The sequence below is a fragment of the Strix aluco genome, chromosome 8 (assembly GCF_031877795.1).
Source record: "Strix aluco isolate bStrAlu1 chromosome 8, bStrAlu1.hap1, whole genome shotgun sequence".
Classification (NCBI taxonomy): Eukaryota; Metazoa; Chordata; class Aves; order Strigiformes; family Strigidae; genus Strix; species Strix aluco.
In genome coordinates, this window is record NC_133938.1 from 2,371,809 (window position 1) to 2,389,856 (window position 18,048).

The window sequence follows — 18,048 nt, forward strand, 5'->3', positions numbered from 1 at the left end:
ACATTTGCAGCTTCCATCCATTTCACCTGGAACTGAAAGAGCTCAGTATCAAATAAAAAGGGCTGCCTTGTAATAATTTATGAATACGCCGTGACCTTTTGATGAGTATGTTTACTGAATGTATACATTGCTTTAATCTAAGAGCAAACTGTTGGAAAAGTAAGCAGCAAGCCCAGCAATGGCTGGAGGCAGCCAGTCTACAAACACCGGAGGGACAACGCAAGAGCCGTTTGTTTTCATGCGCCACCTCTGACCTCCAGCAGCTCAGCAGAATAGTTTGTTAAGGGATCCAGTCTGACAATGCAGACCTTGACTAGATTTAAAAGGACACATTCCCTAAGGGGGAAGAGAAGGCTTTGGAAAACAGACTGATACTCAGATCTCATAAGTTAAGGGTGGCTGCGGCTTGCCGACATTAATTTATAGTGATCATAGTTAAGAGATAGGTATAATTACTACTTGCTTTGAAAACTTTCCTGATTAAGTCAACCACTAAAGAAGTACTTAAATACAGAATGCTCCCCACTTACTCTGATAACCACGAGCAAACCCAGTTCATCTCTGGAGTACTGCAATCCACCTGCACAACAGGGTAACTCAAAGCTCTCTGCTTCGAAGTGGAAATAACGTGCTTCCCAGCCACAATACTCTGTGACCCCACAGCCCTCCCCCAAAACCAGAACACCGCTCCCTTAGGCGCTGCGTACCGTAACGGATGTGCAAGAAGGATGCTGGGAGCCTAGAGTTGTGACAGCCCTCAGGAAGTCAAGCCCTTGAATACACTGTGAAAGTGCTCATGATTGTAATGACTGAGTACTCATGGAAAATGAGCTCACCTGCCTCATCTGGGTTTTATATAAATATTCCAATTTCCTACCCACCTAACTTGCTTGAGAGGGGACAGAATAAGACAAATGGGCTGAGAACCTTTTAAATGAGCACTCGTGTGTTAATGTATAGGAATTAGATCCTCAGCTGAGTATGAACTCCTACAGTGGGACTCCCAATCACTCAGCCATTAACAGGAACCGTGCAAATCTCACACTGAGTGCCATGCCATTTACCCATCAGCAGAGACGTGTCTCCATCTGTGGCGCATAAGAACAGCTTGATTTTATGACAGAGGAAACACTGCTCCAACTCAGTCTACTCATACTGATGGTCATTATGCTGCTATTTCTGTTCCTGTGAAAGCTGCAGTATGAACAGGCTTTGGTAGAAATAGGAATACATTCCAGGTTGTGAGGTAAGGGAATCCCACAGAAACATATATGCCCAGATGAGTAAAATCTCCTAATTTAAGGTTATCTGAAGCTGCAAGAAGAGGCGCCAATATAGACAAATATATCTAAGTCAGAAAACTTACATTGCCTACTCTGTGCTTTTAGCATATTCATAGGAAGACACCAGTATTACAAAATACATCTACAATATTGGGCAAAGAAGAAACTCCAAATGCTGGCCTAAGTGCCTGGGGAGAGCTACAGCACTGAAACACCAGAAGGTTGTCTAAGGCTCCCCAGCAACACGGGCCTGTATGTCTTAAGGAAATACTTCTACCAGAGTACACTACCTAAGCCTCTTAAAAGCAAATGCTATTGCTATGAAAATTCATGGGAACTTGATTTTTCGAGATAAAATTCCAGTTTTTGAAGATAAGGAAGGGCTAGGAACAGAAGTGTCTCACGCTGTGAACATTGCTTATTTTCCCAGAAGGTGTACTATGTTGTATGAATAGCATCAGGACCTGGATTTACTTGATTTTACTTTCTTAGCTAGGTAAATGAGTCCCCACGTTGCATTCTGCAACATCTGAACAGTAATAGCCTGTATATATGTTTGCAAATCTTCAGGAAACACGCATTCAAATCTCTTAAGGATGGTTTAATAAAGAGTTGAAAGCTGGCACTGAAGTCTAACTGAGAAGCAGAGAGCTGGATTACAAGCCACCTTGAGGCTGGCAGTGTATCCATTAGGCATTTACAACCCCTTGCAGAGGCAAAGGCCCTGGAGGCAATAAGCGTGTAGGTTACTAACCCCAGGTCCTCACCTGAGAGAAACAGATAAAAAGCCTGATGCCGAAGGGAGTTTCAGCAGCGATGGTCAGATTTGGAAGGCTGAGAAGGACTCTGGCTCAGGTCTTCAAAGCCTTGCCTCTCCCAACAGCATTGGTCTGTCATTCCAGCAGCTGACTCTCAGAGCTGTGACAGCCTAAGGACAGCCTGACACAGTAGTGACAAACTGATGGCGTCAGTTAGAACATACGCAGAGTCATCCAGAAACTGTTTCCCTCAGGATTAGTGTGCTGTCTAATTAGTGGCTAGGATTAGTGGCTAGGCTCCTGCCTAGCCCTTCTTGCCTTCCTCCTGCCTAGACCTCTCCTTGAGTTTCCACAGGTCATATTTGATTGCTTTTCATTCTTTCCCCATCCCCCTCAGAAAAAACACAAAATAAAATAATCCATAGATAAGTAAGAGGATTGTTTGCCTAAGCAATAAAGGATAGAATGCTTTTAACATGTTCATTCTGGCAACTCTTTTTTTCCCCCCCATCTTGTCTTCTCTGCTTAAAAAAAGAGAAACACTGCAGTACATAGCACCCAACAAACAGAACTTCAGCCACAACTGGATGATTAGGTCTATGATAAACATTAACTTTAAACAATAATACATAAAATGACTTGGTATACCATTTTATGGAACAGAGATATGAAAATACCCTTGAACCTACAAGGACTGAATGCCTTTGGAACATTGCCGAATTGCCTCAGACCTCATTTCTGTGGCATGAGCTCCAGAATGCACTGGGCTCAGTACAGGTTCAGACTCCCCAATTACCTTAGTACTAATGAACCCAATAAAATGGAAGAGCTAATTTTGCATTATTGTTATGAAAGAAAACCTTCCCTCTAACCTAATGAAGTTGTCCATCATTATGCAATTATTACCTGCATATGTACAGTGTCAGCAGGGTTCATTAAAGCTTTTTGAAATGAAGTAGCAGCACAAAATGTTTCTTATTTCCAGATAGCTCTTTATGTGGTTCTTTAGATATTGAAAAAGCAGGAGGCAACTGTTAATTTACAAACTACGTTCTGCACACTTCAAGAACATGCAGTAATACTATGATACTATGGTAAAAACTACACACCAGTGTTAAATCTTAAACATTTTTGTTGTACTTGCACTTTGTCAACCTGTATCAGTGTAAAAGCTGTGCCTGAGCTGAGAGAAAAATCAATTGACTTCTGTTTTCTTTTCCTGATAAAATGAGATTAATGTCTCCTTATGTTTCCTTTCAGGAGGTATGCTTTCAGATGGTACGACATGCTTGCTTTTCCATGCCAACGTCTAGACAGCTAGTTACGTCAGAAATCAATAAAACAGGAATCCAAGAAGTTGCGGTACCAAGACAAATATGCAATGAAATGGAAATTATTCAGTATATGCATATGTAAGAATCTACCTGCAGTACATTTTTATTCAGAATAAGACTCCTTTGCTGAGGTCTGCATCATGACGCACCACACACTGTACACAATGAAAAATCATCATGCTAGCAGTAACTGAACTACATAATGCTGGACACATGGAGCTACTGGAAGTGCAACAAAACCTCTTTCTCCACATGAGTACGGATTGATTCAGGGCAAATTGATAAAATAGTTCCCATTTAATTCCATTAACTGCCGTGCACATGTTTTGCTTTCATAGCATTTAAATCTGTTGTGGAGAAAGCTGCAAAAAATTGCTCTGTCATGATAAAATGCAACTTGCTGGCTTAGGGAAAAAAAAAAGCAGAAGGCCTTTAAACAACGTTACACTGAACATAGAAAGGTAAATTCAGTTCTAGTGAGTGCAGGCATCCTGATTCTACCCATAAAAGCTCTCCTTTTCTGGTCCATACAAGTTCTAGACTGTAGCAAAGTAGGCAGCTTCCTAATGTAGCAGATTATTATGACAACAACAACAAAAAAGAAAAAAGAAAAAAATAAAATCCACGTCCCCAGAGCTTTCTCTGCCAATGACAGCAGAGCCAGCTGGCGGCTGCTGCTGCGGAGAGGGAAGCTGCTGAGATGAAGAGGCTGGTGGACGCATCTGGCAGCAGGGTCGCTCAGGCCAGACCCTGCAGTGTAACCCCCTTCTCCCCCTCTGGCCATCCAGCTCAGCTCTACCACTCATGGTAGGGCCCCATCTCGGAAGCCACTGGAGCCTGTCTGCACCCCTGGGAAGTTCTGAAGCAGTTCTTTTTCCTACTCTAATGTTGTTTGTAATGTCAGAAAATACCTCCTCCTCCTATCTGCACGTCTCTCCTCCCTCCTCGTCTCATCTAATGGCTGACGAACCTAACATACTCCCGTCAGCCTTCTTACTCCAAGTTCTTCTTTCATTTTTGTCAATCAGTTTCATTGGAAATAGTCAAAACTCAAAGTAATCTGGGTCAAACCTGATTCCTATTTAAGTGCACTATCTAGCGACGTGGAAAATGTGAGTATACTACAGTGTACCACACCACAAGGAAGGTCTGTATTTATCAGGACATACTAGTAGATCAACCAAGTGTTCTGTCCAATGTAAAAAAAAAAAATCAGGGTTTTTTCACCATAAGAAGAAAATAAATCAGCTAATATATTGCTGTTTCCCCAGAGTCTTATTCTTAAATTATTTAATATCTGCTCCACCCCTCAGCAATACCCATTTGTAGTGTTGAGAGATCAAAAAATATTTGAGAAACCTAAAAACTTAACAGTAAGTTTTCTTCCAGTGCTTCCCAGTGGTAGAGGTTTATCTGAAATAAGGGATTGAATCTGTGCATGTGTTTCATGGAAAATAAAGCCATATTTTGTATTAATAATTTTTTCTGTGGGTAGCTATGGCAATATCTTACCCCAAAACATTATGAGCTGCTGTTGTCCCAGTCTTCTTGTTTTACTTTAGCATTACGCTTACGTGTCACTATTTCAGTACATTACATAAATGCCTGTTATTTATTATCAGTTATAGCCTTATATTGTGCTGAGACACAAACTCACGTGTGTCAAGCAATGCCGCCTATTGATTCATGAACTTGGTAAAAGTCACAGCATCCCACGAGCAGAGTTCAGGTTTGTTATTTCCATTTTATATACCCATTCAGGTAGTCCAACAGGAAATTGAGAGCAACTGTAATTTTCACGTTGTAGCTTCTCAAATCACAGAATCATTCAGGTTGGAAAAGACCCTTGGGATCATCGAGTCCAACCATCAGCCCTACTCTACAAAGTTCTCCCCTACACCATATCCCCCCAAATCGGCACTCTCCTTCCTACTTCTCCAAATCCACCCATCACAGAATCAGCAGGCCATTTTCTGTGGCACTGCTTTAATATACCTCTGCTAAGAACATCATCCATGTTTTAACCTGAACTAATTTTTTTTGACTACTGCAGAATGCCCATAGTATGATCGTTATGGAAGAACCTACAAACCTGATTTGTCAAATTACCCCCAAACTCACATCGTGCGACGCAGAAACACACCGTCAGCTGGAATCCATGTGTTGTTCCCATAAGGTAATGTCAGGTAATACAAGCAAAACACGGAGAGCACTGAGGAGAGCTCACTGTGGTTATTCAATAACAAAAAAGTGGAAAAAAAAAAATGATGGACCAGAAAATGTATAGATCTGCAGTGAAGCTAATCTACACTGCATAAATTATGTGGCAGACACATTCGTGGTTTATCAGTCTGTCCTGGCAACCAACTCGAGCACGTGAGAAGCAAACTGTACCTCCTAGAAACGTACAGCACAAATCTGTAGATGCTATCACAACGGCAAGTTTCACACATCACCACAGCTTTCAACAAAGCTAAATTCAACAGCAAAGCTTCCTCAAGAAACCATTTTGGCACAGAAAACATTAACTTTATAGTTAAGCCTGTGTATGAGAGTTGGAGGTGATGGATTCTCTAGGCAAGCCTCAGCCACCACAGTAGGTCAGGAAACCTCTCTGGATCTATATTCCTTGTAGATTAGCGCACTGTAAACATTAAAAACTTACTTAAAGGTATTATAAATTCCAGAAATAGTGTGATCCCTGAGAAGGGATCTGCTCTGTCTCTCCCCCTCTCAGAGAAATGGCTGAACCTATCAAAATAAAATTATCATTAATACAATAATCTGTCATACTTTGCCTGAATCTTTAACAGCTGGTGAGTATTTTAACACCATGTTTTCCCATGTAAGTGGCTGGGGGATGAAAGACGTTTCTCCTTTCCGGCCTCCACGGTTGCAGACAGGGTTTGGAGGCAATATACACAGTCAGAACAGATGTAAAGATTACACGGCTGGTTCTGTGTCTGTTGTGTGTGCACATTTCTGCTGTCTGAAGAGCTCTTTCCTCCTCACCTTCATGTCCTTTGGAATCCTTCCTGTCACTGGCTGCTAGCACTCAGAAACTCTCCTCAGGACAGATGGGAGAACATATTCAGCAGAGAAAAAGAGAGGAACCTTCTGGTTTTTCCCCATCCTTTTCCCTACTCACTTCAGTTTGTTTCTCCTAGGACTTTCAGTAAATAACTGAGCAACACAGCGTGTCCAATACCAACCCCAGTTCAAAACTCCAGCAAAGCAAGAGAATCATCCTATTGCTCCAAAATGAAAAAAAAAAAAAAAAAAAAAAAAAAATAGCTTGAAATCACATCAACAGCCAGCAAGAAACACAAACAGATCAGCTCATCAAAGTAAAGCCAAGTGTGTTATTCAGTGCTGGAACTATGGAAATGTATCCTGCTACATATATATAGCAAAGTTGAAACGGGTCCAAAAGTGTTTCATATAGTACTTTGAAGGAGCTGGACTATGGTGAGAGACACTAGCTTTGTCTCAAAAGCAAAAGGCAGCTCCTCCAGCCCACGTACAGGGTGAAGCTGGCCAGGAGACCTCGGATGAGGTGCCCTGGTGCAGCTGCACACGGCAGGGCTTGGCGCTGAAAGGGACTCACTCCAACAGGGACGAGGTCGCCCCAGGAGCTCCATTCCACCACAGGTTCAGTCCTGCGCCTCATACACACCACCACACGGCCAAATCACGGGAGAAATTTGTGGATCTTATAAATGCCTGTTGTCCTCAGCAATTTCAAGTGTATAGACAGTCTCCAAAAATTGAATTTTCTGAAGTGCTGTTCCAAGTGTGGGTTGCCACTAAGTCAGTCTTTTTTATTTGGTTCTAGAAGCGCAATGATCAGAAAGCAAAACAAAACATGACATCTTTTGATAACCTTGATTCGCCTATAGCACATTTTGCAGCTTCAAGTAATTAAACCGATCAGTTGTTATTCACCAGGCTTGGAAAAAACTCAAATGCCACCCCTCTGACTGGATTATGCCATACGATTCGACTTACTAAATTCCACTAACAAAAATTATTGTGTAATGAAAACAGATCACCTTTTCAAAAAATTAGGGCTAGCATATGATTTACAATTTACATTATATTTTAAAAAGCAAACCCATGTCTGTATTTCAATTGCACTGAAGGATAACCAAAAGAAAAAACAGTACAATTTTCTACTATGCCATTTCTGTTCTGTCCTGCATTTTCTTTATAAACTGGAGAACAGGTATAAAGAAAAAAAGACAGGCTTAAAACCACTAAAATGATGAAAGCTAAATTTATTAATTTGAAAAAAAACCACAAGTCTTAGTTAAGAAAAGACAGTAAACATCATATTCTAGAAATCACTCCATTAAAAAGCTAGTGCTCATCACACAGCATAGCCAATGGCTGTCGATATGTTAAGAAACTGAGTAAGTCATCTAGGTTGCATCAATATTATTGAAGAACTATTTATAATCTTGAAGATAAATATTGCAAGATAAATAAAACTGTATTATAAGCAGCAGAGTGCACTTAGAAAATATCTACTTTCTTCTAGAAGACGTTCAGGATCTTCCAAGACATTGCGGACATTGCTTTGGGTGCAATCCCCATGGTATTAACAGTGTTTCTTGACAAAAGTAAGATGGCAGATCCATAGGAAATAAAAGCTATTTTTAAAACTATTGCTTTGAAAGTCCTCAGGCTAAGGCCAAGGCGAGGGAGAACAGGCCACGAGCAGTGAAGAGGGACCATGCTGTTTCTGTGCTAGAAAGCGCTGCGGACCAAGCGTATCTCCTTGTCTCGTGGAGATGCTGTCCCCTCTCCAAAGACTGCGGAGGAAACTCTGCAACTAAGGTGCACTGCATGTTCACAATTTAGATGGCTACTCACAGGTATCAAGACATGTCAACTACTGCCTGCTCTTTTTCTCACAAAACCCCCCAAAATGCAAGTGATACAAGGGGGAACTACCAGAAAGGAAGAAATAGGATACGGGCTTTTAGGATCTCCAGGACAAAAATGCTAGATGCAAAAAAAAAAAAAAAAAAAAAAGAATGAGACTTGTGGATTCTGGTGGAGGCAAAAGACCAAAGGCTTAAGAGTTTTTGCACTGTTATCTTATATGACTGAGGTATTTGAAGACTGGACACAGCAACACCAGCCATGGCAAACTGTTTAAGGGGTTTGGAGCAGGAATGGATCAGCTTGGCAGATGTTTGAAGGCAACTGTGTTGACTGTTGGTCAAGAACTGTTGTGGGAACTGGATCCTGAGGAAAAGAAAGATTCAGAGTACAGAAGCATTTGAGTCATGGCCTTGTCTAAAAAAAAGACATTTGAAAAATCTTTTTTCTTATTCTTTTTGGATGATGACTGGATATTGGAGAAGACTAGTGATGACAGATTTCATCAGCATAATCAGGAGAAAGAAGTTGAAATGTATGCAGTTATAAAAGAAGGAAAATGCCTAGAAAAGGCAATTAGTTAAAAAACAAAGAAGAACAGCAAGGGAAGACTGAAAACTGAAGATAAGGGACACAGAAGAGTGAACAGAAGATTCATCAAGTAACAACATTAGCAATGATGATAAAGGTGGTGAAAGATCATAATTAACCACACCACTAACCCCCAAACTGAGGAAGTTCACTGATTGTTTTCTATTCACAAGGCTACAAAAGTTATAGATTATACGATACGATTATACGATATCCAACAGCATGAATTAATTTCATGCTGTAAATGTATTGCTGCGGAGCTGATACTCCTTCTACATTTACTCCTGAGGTAATTCCTTTGCTATCCAGATACTACTTCCCAGCTCAACATAAAAGAGCACCTTACATAAGCAGCATTTTTGCTTAGCACAGGTGATGATGTTTTCATGCAGTGCACAACAAATTTACAACTAATAGCAAATTCAGTTACATAGCTGAAAGTACACCATCTACAACACACATGCAGCAGCTGTACAGACATCCTAATGAAATACTGTATCACACTTAAGTAGTTTAAATTCCCTCCCGTTTTATAACATGCTAAAGCAACATGAAAATATGTCTGGATTTGCTGTATGTTTTGACTGTATTAAACGTGTACTCACACTCACACATCCTGGAAACCTGTCCTTGCAAGGGGGATTTTCTTCATTTCTACAAGAGTTTACTTCTCATCTAAGGTTAAAACACTTATGTCCAGTTCATAACCACCTGATACTAAAAACTTTTTAAAAAATGGGAAGAGTGTGAGAACCTTCCACCATTCCATTAAAAAATATGAACCTAGAGTAATCCCACCTCCGTTACAAGATGATTCAAGTAGAGATTATTAGTTACATCTATAAATGTGTGTGCATCTATTTTTTTTTCACCATGCGGACTCTGATCACATTCTGCTCTACTAATCGCCAGCAGTACCGTCTTTCCACAGTCTGCATTTCTCAAAACATGCTAGTGGGGTAAAATGAGCAGCACCCCACTCTTTCAATGCTGAGAAATATGACAGATGTTCAAAGGAATTAATGTGTATAAACCTAAACAGCACTGACTACACCCAATTAAAATGCTAGAGGAAGCTAAAGAACATACTGAAACCGTTACAACATGTAACCAGTTTGGGTGGCTGTTATTACTGCTTGGATTAAAAAAAAAAAGAGGCAGAAACTCTGCATGATTCTAGAATTCTAATTTGAATTCAATGCTGCTACACCCCAAATGCATTTCAAACTGAGTTTAAAAAAAATTTAAAAGTCAGTTATCCCAGTTTTACTCAGTACAATTCCCTGGCATCAAAGTTCACAGTTTTTCCTCTTATTTTTCTTACTGTTTAACAGCACAGAACAACTATAAGAGTACTAATCCACTCTAAGCAACGAGCAATTCACTTCAGAAGTAAATACACCTTTGAAATATTTCAGCATTACTCAAATAAATCATTTTAAAATTAGGTTCTATTTGAAAAAGTAGCAGACAAGGATGGGTATTTCAGATACCCCTAAACAACTGGCCCGTATGGACCCAAATGGGACAGCCTCAGCCTCGCTCCTCTGATTCAATCCATGGAACAGGACAGTAATGGATGTGGCTGTGTGTGAGCAGGGTTTAAAAACATTCATGTTACTGAAAGTTTTCTGGTTTAATTCCCACAAACAACTAGCACATATTTATAGAGACTTTTGGAATTTCAAAGGTGGACCGTACAAGACCCATATAGAATAAATTTAGAAAATGAACCAATGAGATTCTCATAGGTTTTCCTGAATTATATATTTTGATTACAGTTTATGGCCTGGTTTAACCAGGATAACTGATGGTCAGAGGCAGCTCACAATCAGCTGTAATGGCATGCAAATTGACTACTTGGGGTTAGTAATTTGAAGGGAGGGAAGAAGACTCTTAACCGGAGTTTCCCTGAAAAAATGGCTGAAAGAAAGGATATTTACAGCCAGGAAGAGCTGTTTAAAAGCCCCTCACTGTGAAGTTCAAGCCCCTTTTCAGCATTTAACTTCATGAGTACCCTGCCCAAATCGCCCAGTCTGCGCTGTACTGTCATCTGCAGTCAGAGTTGACGGGGGCAAAGAAAAAAAAACACGGCTTGAAGGTCCTGAAATCAATTCCTGTGTTCTACCTACAACAACATAATGTCTGGGAAAGTTACCGGCTGCTGCCTTTGTTTGACAGAGATTAACCATGGCACACAGGAATAATGGGCTGGATTTCTTCTGGAGAACAGAAGCTGAATGACAATTGTCGCGGCACTGCATTATACATACTTTGGCTGCCTTCTGCTCTATTCATTTAACACTTGCGGGGAGTACCATGAATGATTCTCAGCTCGTTTTTCCCTGTTAAAACCACAGCTACACACACTGTTTTGTAAACCCGCACTGATACCCAGCAGATCTTACCATGTATGTGCCACCGTAAAGCGACGACGCTGGCGGATGCTTTTATTCACGAGCAACTTTCTGAAAAAGCATGGAGAGTTCCTCGGTGAACTGCGAGGAGAAATTTTTGGAGACGTAGGTCTGTTCCCAGGCAGCTTGGGAAGCTCGAGCTCTAAATGCATTTGTTCTTTGAAAGTCCTTATGTAAATCTCTGACTCTGGAGTAGCAAGTTCCCTAGAAGAATCTTTTGCTGTCATAGCTTAGATGTTATGTGAGCTCTCACCATTCAGAAAACGCAACAAAAACACATCACGCAGGCATCGCCGTGGCTTAAAAACGCTGATAAATCAGCAGAGCTTACCCTGCTCATTCACAAGGCTGGGCTCCAAATGGAAAGGCTGCCTGAAGCAACAGCAGCATAAATCGAAGGACGATAAGCCAGGGCTGTCAGAAAACCCTTTATCAGCCCAGCTCTCCCTCTGAAAATGCGCCAAAGTGTTTCTGTGTCAGCAGCCTCCTGTGGATGCGGCTCGCCTGCCAGCTACACACCGACGCGCGCCGGAGCCATTCAGCCCCGCACACCAGCTCATGAAAAATTCATAACAGCCAGCTCCTGATCAATCCCTTTCCTATAGCATTTTGGCTTCACAGACTTAACAGAAAAACACCGGATTTTTCAGGGTGCACTAATAAAATCAAGGAATTCCCTAGTCTGTCGCAAGCCAAGTAACCCAATTCATTCAGGCCCGGTATGTTTAATAAAAAGCTCTTCATTCAGAATTAGTTTTACCCGTACTGCAGTAGCTCCACCCATGACATGCTTATTGGCTCGATATTATTTTGACAACTGGACTCTGTTCAGCTCCGTCTTGTGTGATGAGCGTGTCGGATTCTCATGAAATTTTAACGAGCTGTCTAACACCATGACATTGTTCCTGGGCATCGCCCAGCGCACCCCGGGCACACCCGGAGCGACCCCCAGGCGCTGGCTCTGATAGAGATGTGCACAGTGCTCAGGGTGGGCCAGGAAGAAAAGGTCTAGTGAGGGGGGAAGAAAAAAAAAAAAAAAGGCAAGGAATAATATTGTGCAAGAACAAAGCGTGCGAGAATGCACGCTCCACAGATGCCAAAGCATCCGTGCTTTGCCGTCCTGGGATCTGCGTGTGGTCAGAGGGCAGAATCCCTGACAGCCCCAATGCTGGAGAAGCACGGAGAGAGAAAACAGAGGGAAACATCGAAGGATGGGGGACCTGGTACTTCCCTGCCAAGACAATGTGAATTAATTCAAATTAATTTAAGCAATATATGTATTTAGAAGCACAAAACCCAAGATTTTTTTCTCGACATAAACACCATGAAACCAACTTCCACACTTGCAAGGTTAAAAAAAAAGAAATCCAGGTGAGAAATCAATGCTGATAGTAAGAACATACTAAATAAATACTACAGGGAGTGGCAGAGCATCTTTTTAACTGGTCAAAAAGAGGTGACCTTACATGTAAATACAATAATTCTTTTTAAAGAAGGAGGAGATGGGAAAGAGTACACCCAGCCAGCCTACGGTGGCAGTGCTGTGATCCGCATGCAAGAGGTTAATTGCACAGTATAGGCATCAATTACCCAACAGATCCCCACCAGTCCCTATCCATTCTGGTGTTCTTTTCACTCATATTTCCCCAAACACTACAAAAATATTAGCATGCCTTCCCCAGCTTCAAGGAAAAGGCTTGCTATAGAGAGCGTCCCTATAGCAGAAGCTATAGAGGAGTTCCCAGACATTCTACCTAACCTGCTACTATGCTATTCACCATTCACATTTATTTAAAAACAAACACACAAAAAAACAACCAACCAAACAAAAGATCTGCCTGAGCCTAACCTAAGGCCACTGGACACGCAGTGTTATTTAATACTGAGAGGTTTGCGCAGTAGCAGAACAGGAACATTTAATGCTTTAGGAATTATGACGTCTTAGACTGTGATCTGTTACTCTACATCTTGACTCTACTGACAGCCAGTGGAAGACAAAGGGGAGCTTGAGAGCTCTGCTGAATGATAAATAAAATCCACACATGCTTAGAATCTGGAATTCCAAACAGAAAAAATGAACTTTCTAACTCACCAGGAAGCAAAGTGGGATTTGTGAGAATACATCTGATATTAGAGAAACAGTATTTCCGTGCCTTTTCATAAAGCTATTAAACCAGCAAGGAGAATAAAGGGAAACTCACCTTTTCAAAGCACTCTGCAATAAAACACACTATACAGTGGCACGTTCCTCGTACTGAGTATGTACTCTCCTTCCCTGAATTCAGCACTGTTTCAGAAGCAGTGCCCATTAAGGGAGCGCTTCTCGTTAGCTGGACTTTCCTAAATTAGTGATGAGATGTCAGCCCCACAGCCTGGAGTGGTGAGATGTGCAAAGGCTGTTGTGGAGCAAAGAAATGCATGAGAGACTCAGCTATGGAGATGGGAAAAGGAGCCTGGGGGGAGAAGCAAGCCCCTGCTCTCCTTTGTGGGAGCATAGAGAACGAAAAGACAAAGTGCCACCCCACTGCTTTGGGTAGCCCAAATGCAGGTGCTTCTCCAAGCTGAGGTCTGGGACACTACACAGCCTCAGAGTATTCTGAAGGCTGCCCATTAGCACAAGATATTTCTTCTGTTAGGTATCTCCCAGATCTTGGTGGCAATGGGAGCTGTTAGCTGAAAAAGGCTGTAGAAAAGGCTCTTTCCATCTCAGACACCACTCTTCATGCTGCCAACTTCTGATCTTGCACGCAGAGGACCGTGCAGCCAACATCTACATAGTCCCAACTGATGTGTAGTATTGGAGTTCTGTCAAGACATGTTGTTTTACTCCAGGATAAGCCAAGAAGAGGTGAGATCAAGGACATCTCAAGAGACTTGAGCTAACTGGCGTGAAAGCTTGTATCAGAATAAACTTGGCAATAATTCTGAAAAATGACTTTTGCTACACTTGCTGAGGTTACTGTCGGCAACAGGAGGCAACAGTAGACAGAACACCTGGAGAGGTTACCACATACAAGGACCAGTTTACTGAAGTTCCCCTGATATACAAAACCGAAAAAACCCAAAAAAACAACCAAACAAAAAGGTCAACAGGCATCTCACTCTTTCCTGAACTTCTGTGATGTCCCAGTAACAAGTGTGATACAATAATCTGAATAATCTGTCCCTCAATACAGATTATTGTGTGCAATAGGACCCATAGGCGAAGAGTAACAAGTAATTTCAGCTCCTCAGAAAAGGGGCCGGTAAGACAAAGGAAGAGTTGAGGGTGGAAAGACAATTAAAGAAAAGGGCCTGGTAGCGCTGGCAGGAAAATGAAACCACTTGGAAGAACAAGGACAGTTAAGAAAATTTTCAAAAGTTTAAGTATATTTGAGTGAGTTTTCATACAAGCTTCCTAGCTTACCAAATTGTCTAGGATTGAGGAAGGTTTTAATATATTTTAATATATTTTATTATAATAACCAATATAGGTGGTAAATAACATTTTCAAGCATGCAATTCCTCATCAAAGGCTAATCTTCATTGTGTTGAAAGGCATTGCTAAGCAACAAGGATATATACTGTCTTTACAGTAGCACTATTATTTACCTGTTTCTAAGCCATAATTGCCAGGATAAAATAAAATACTAGGCAAGAGGCAACTGTGAAATGCCCTACATGCTTCAGTAGGAAGAGAAGAGTAGTTAGTTGAGTTTTCACAGCGCTTTCAGTCGGCGGCAGAGTAATTGGATAATTCTTCCATACAGCACACTCTCTAAAAGCTTATTTAGATAAAAACAGTTAGGAAGCCCCCCCCCCCCCCCCATTACTTAGGTCATTGTTCCATCCGAATGCATTAGCAAGGCATCCCAAAAAGATAATGCTAACCTGACAGCAAATTAATTAGAAAAATTATTTCAAGGGATTGCAGTATGCTGGCACCACTTCTCCTTCTTTTTCAAAGGAAGGAAACCTAGGGGAAACGTATTTTTAATCAAGTACAGAGTCTCCTTTTCAGAAATCCTGACTTTCAGTATACTGCCCTTAAAAGCAAAAATAAAAATCTTTTTCAAGCTTTCGAACAATTTGAAAATTAAGACTATTATGTATGCCAACCATTACAAAATAGAAAACACAGATACCCCCACATATTTTTAATTGTTCAAGTGATTTGCAGTCTATGTGCACACATGTTGTACGTGTTCCTGAAGCAATAGAGTCTGCTCCTTTGTACTTGTTAGTCCTGGAAGGACTCTGATGGTCCCTCATACATATTGGTGTTTGCTCGGTTTAAGTCAGGCATCTGTGCAAACACGGGATTGTAAAGGTCACTCAGGAGAGATGGCCATCTCTGGAACCTTTATTAATAGTTGAGGATGCACAAGGGAAGGACTTAATCTGACTCTTAGAAGCCAATATCTTTCTTTTAGACTATAATTTGAACACATTTGATGTAAAAAACCCCTATTGGGCCAGCAACATTATGGAATCTCACAGCACTGTTGCTACTTAACATCTGAATTTCTGCCAAATGTACAGGGTAGAAGATGGGTTGGGGGGGAGGATCTACGATGGACTTCCAGGAGAGAAACTCTAGATGCCAATTAGCTCCATTAGCTCAGAGAGAGATGAACAGGCAATGTGATCCTAAGCAGAAGGCAGTAAAATCACTGTCTCCTCCAACAGGTCAGTTAAATCATATTTCCGTTATAAAAGAAAAGGGTTGATCAGAGTAGGAATGATCATGCAGCAGACTAGAAATTGGAATTAGAATTAGGTCATTGAAGCAAGTGATGAGTTTAGAGGAACAGAGCAGTTGAGGAATGTATTTTCTGGTGAAACAATAGAAGAACAAGATTTTGAGGAAAAGGGGAAAAGTCAGCCAAGGTACAGGAGGGAAAAAGCTATAAAATGACAATATTCTCTTGAACTAAACCAATAAAGACATGTGAATAGAGAAAGCAGAGGAAATGAGAAGGTAAAAGAGAGAGTCGAGTACAGGAACAGTCACTTGTACTGGAAAAGAACTCGGTTAAAAAGACTGCAGTAGAGGAGGGAATAAATTTGCGGTGGAAATGTCACAGGACTGACATGGATGTGATCTTCAGTTCGATGCCTAAGGCAGAAGATGTAATTGCCGAGATGAGCCAACGCCGGGAATAAATAAGAGCAACCCAGGCAATGGGAGACAGGCAAAGATGCGAGGGGGAGGCAAGTGAATCAAACAAAAGAGAAATGTCTAGGAGGAAACCTAGAGCAAGCCAAAAAATGCATCAATGAACTGGAAGCTGTAGAAAGGTACGTGGCCAGGAAAAGTCAAAGAATAGTGCTTCGATGAGAAAACAGAAGTTACTGTGGATGAAAATGTAAGGGTGGGAAATGACAGCCAAGGCTTTAAGTCAGAGCGATGGCTGGTAAGGAGGAGCTGGGAAGGTGACAGTGATGTGAAAAGAAGAGCTCGATGCAGCATTGCTAAAACCTGGAAAAGATTCCAAGAAAATAATAAAAAACAAAAGGAGCTGTACAGCCAGTGTTATACACAAGGATATGTTTGTGGTGGAGAACTTAAATCTTTCCAGTGATGGAGTTCGTCCTCTAGACACAACAGAAGCAGCGAAAAAGGGAAAAGAAAGGTGAAGGGTATAGTCTGAAGAGACTGACACGAGAAGAAACAATGAAATCTGTACTTCATGCCTTCTTTATTTCCTTTCTATCACAACCAAGAGGCACGCTGTGTCCAGCCCACCGGTGAGTGCTACCGATTACATTAGAGGCAGAATCACTATTCCTTAATTCTACCCCATCCTAGTCCCAATTTTACTTTTAACTCCCTTAGAGTAGCATCAAATCTGATGATAGCCTCTACTTAAACATATACCTATTGTTGACATTTTAAACCATCGTACCAAATTCTGATGCTTTAAAACAGTCATTTAGCCAGAATAATAAGAATTCACCATTCTAATTTGAGATGCATTTGATCAGCCACATCCTCCTACAGCGCGATAAAGGAAAGCCACCACACAGCACAGTGATCAAACTTCCAAACCATGCAATACAAATCCAGTGCTTAACAATAATATAAAAGTAACAGCAAAGAAATACGGAGAGGAAGCTGTGAAGAGATGCTGATGCAGTAAACTTCTTCAACCCTCCCTTAATGATGTCCTCTTAACAGAAGGCCGAGAAAAGCCCAGTGCAGAAAAGTCTCTTCAGCTCAGAAGTGAGAGGCTTTTTGGTGCTCAGTTTGTATCTTTTTAAGCAAACAAAAAAAAAATAATAAAAATGCCTGCCTTTGCTCAATTGCAACGTCTGCTGTCTCACAAGCTAGAGCTTCTAAAAGATGGCCCCATGACAGAAAACTTTAAATGACATGTTTGACAATTTTTCTTATACTTTCTTGAAAGTTTGCAGAATTGAGATGCTGAATGAGAGGCAGAAATACAGCACTAATTACTGGTTTGCATGACAAATTTCCCACATTTAAGAGGCAAAAAGAAATAACAACAACCATTCACTGTAATTTATATTACCATTAGAAGATAAGGTTTTTCTATATTTAATAGTTTAAAATGATATAGTTTGTATCTCCGTTCCCACAGATTTAGGGGCCCCTGAAATTTTCTGAAGGGCAGACACTAGTAATTCTTGCATAGGCCTTTGAAGTGATGTTTTGGAGCGCTATAAATGGTCACGGAAGACAGAACCACAGCACCTAGCAACCCTTTGGTTTGCAGCCTAGGAGCTGAGCCAACCACAAAAGAAAGAAGCAACTGGAAAAGTCCATCCTTATTTA

The 18,048-nt window shown here is 41.1% G+C and overlaps 1 protein-coding gene across 2 annotated transcripts in view; it reads right to left on the reverse strand.

Annotated features, from left to right (window-relative positions):
* PDE4B (phosphodiesterase 4B) overlaps positions 1 to 18,048 on the reverse strand; it is a 196,000-nt gene that overhangs the window by 161,993 nt on the left and 15,959 nt on the right. The window contains exon 1 of one of the 2 annotated variants that reach the window (XM_074831797.1): positions 11,262 to 11,512. The exons of the other annotated variant lie outside the window; for it this stretch is intronic. Coding sequence (XP_074687898.1) covers positions 11,262 to 11,497 — 236 coding nt within the window. The 5' untranslated portion in view covers positions 11,498 to 11,512. Of the gene's footprint in view, positions 1 to 11,261; positions 11,513 to 18,048 lie in introns of those variants that run through there. 2 annotated transcript variants of the gene reach the window in all.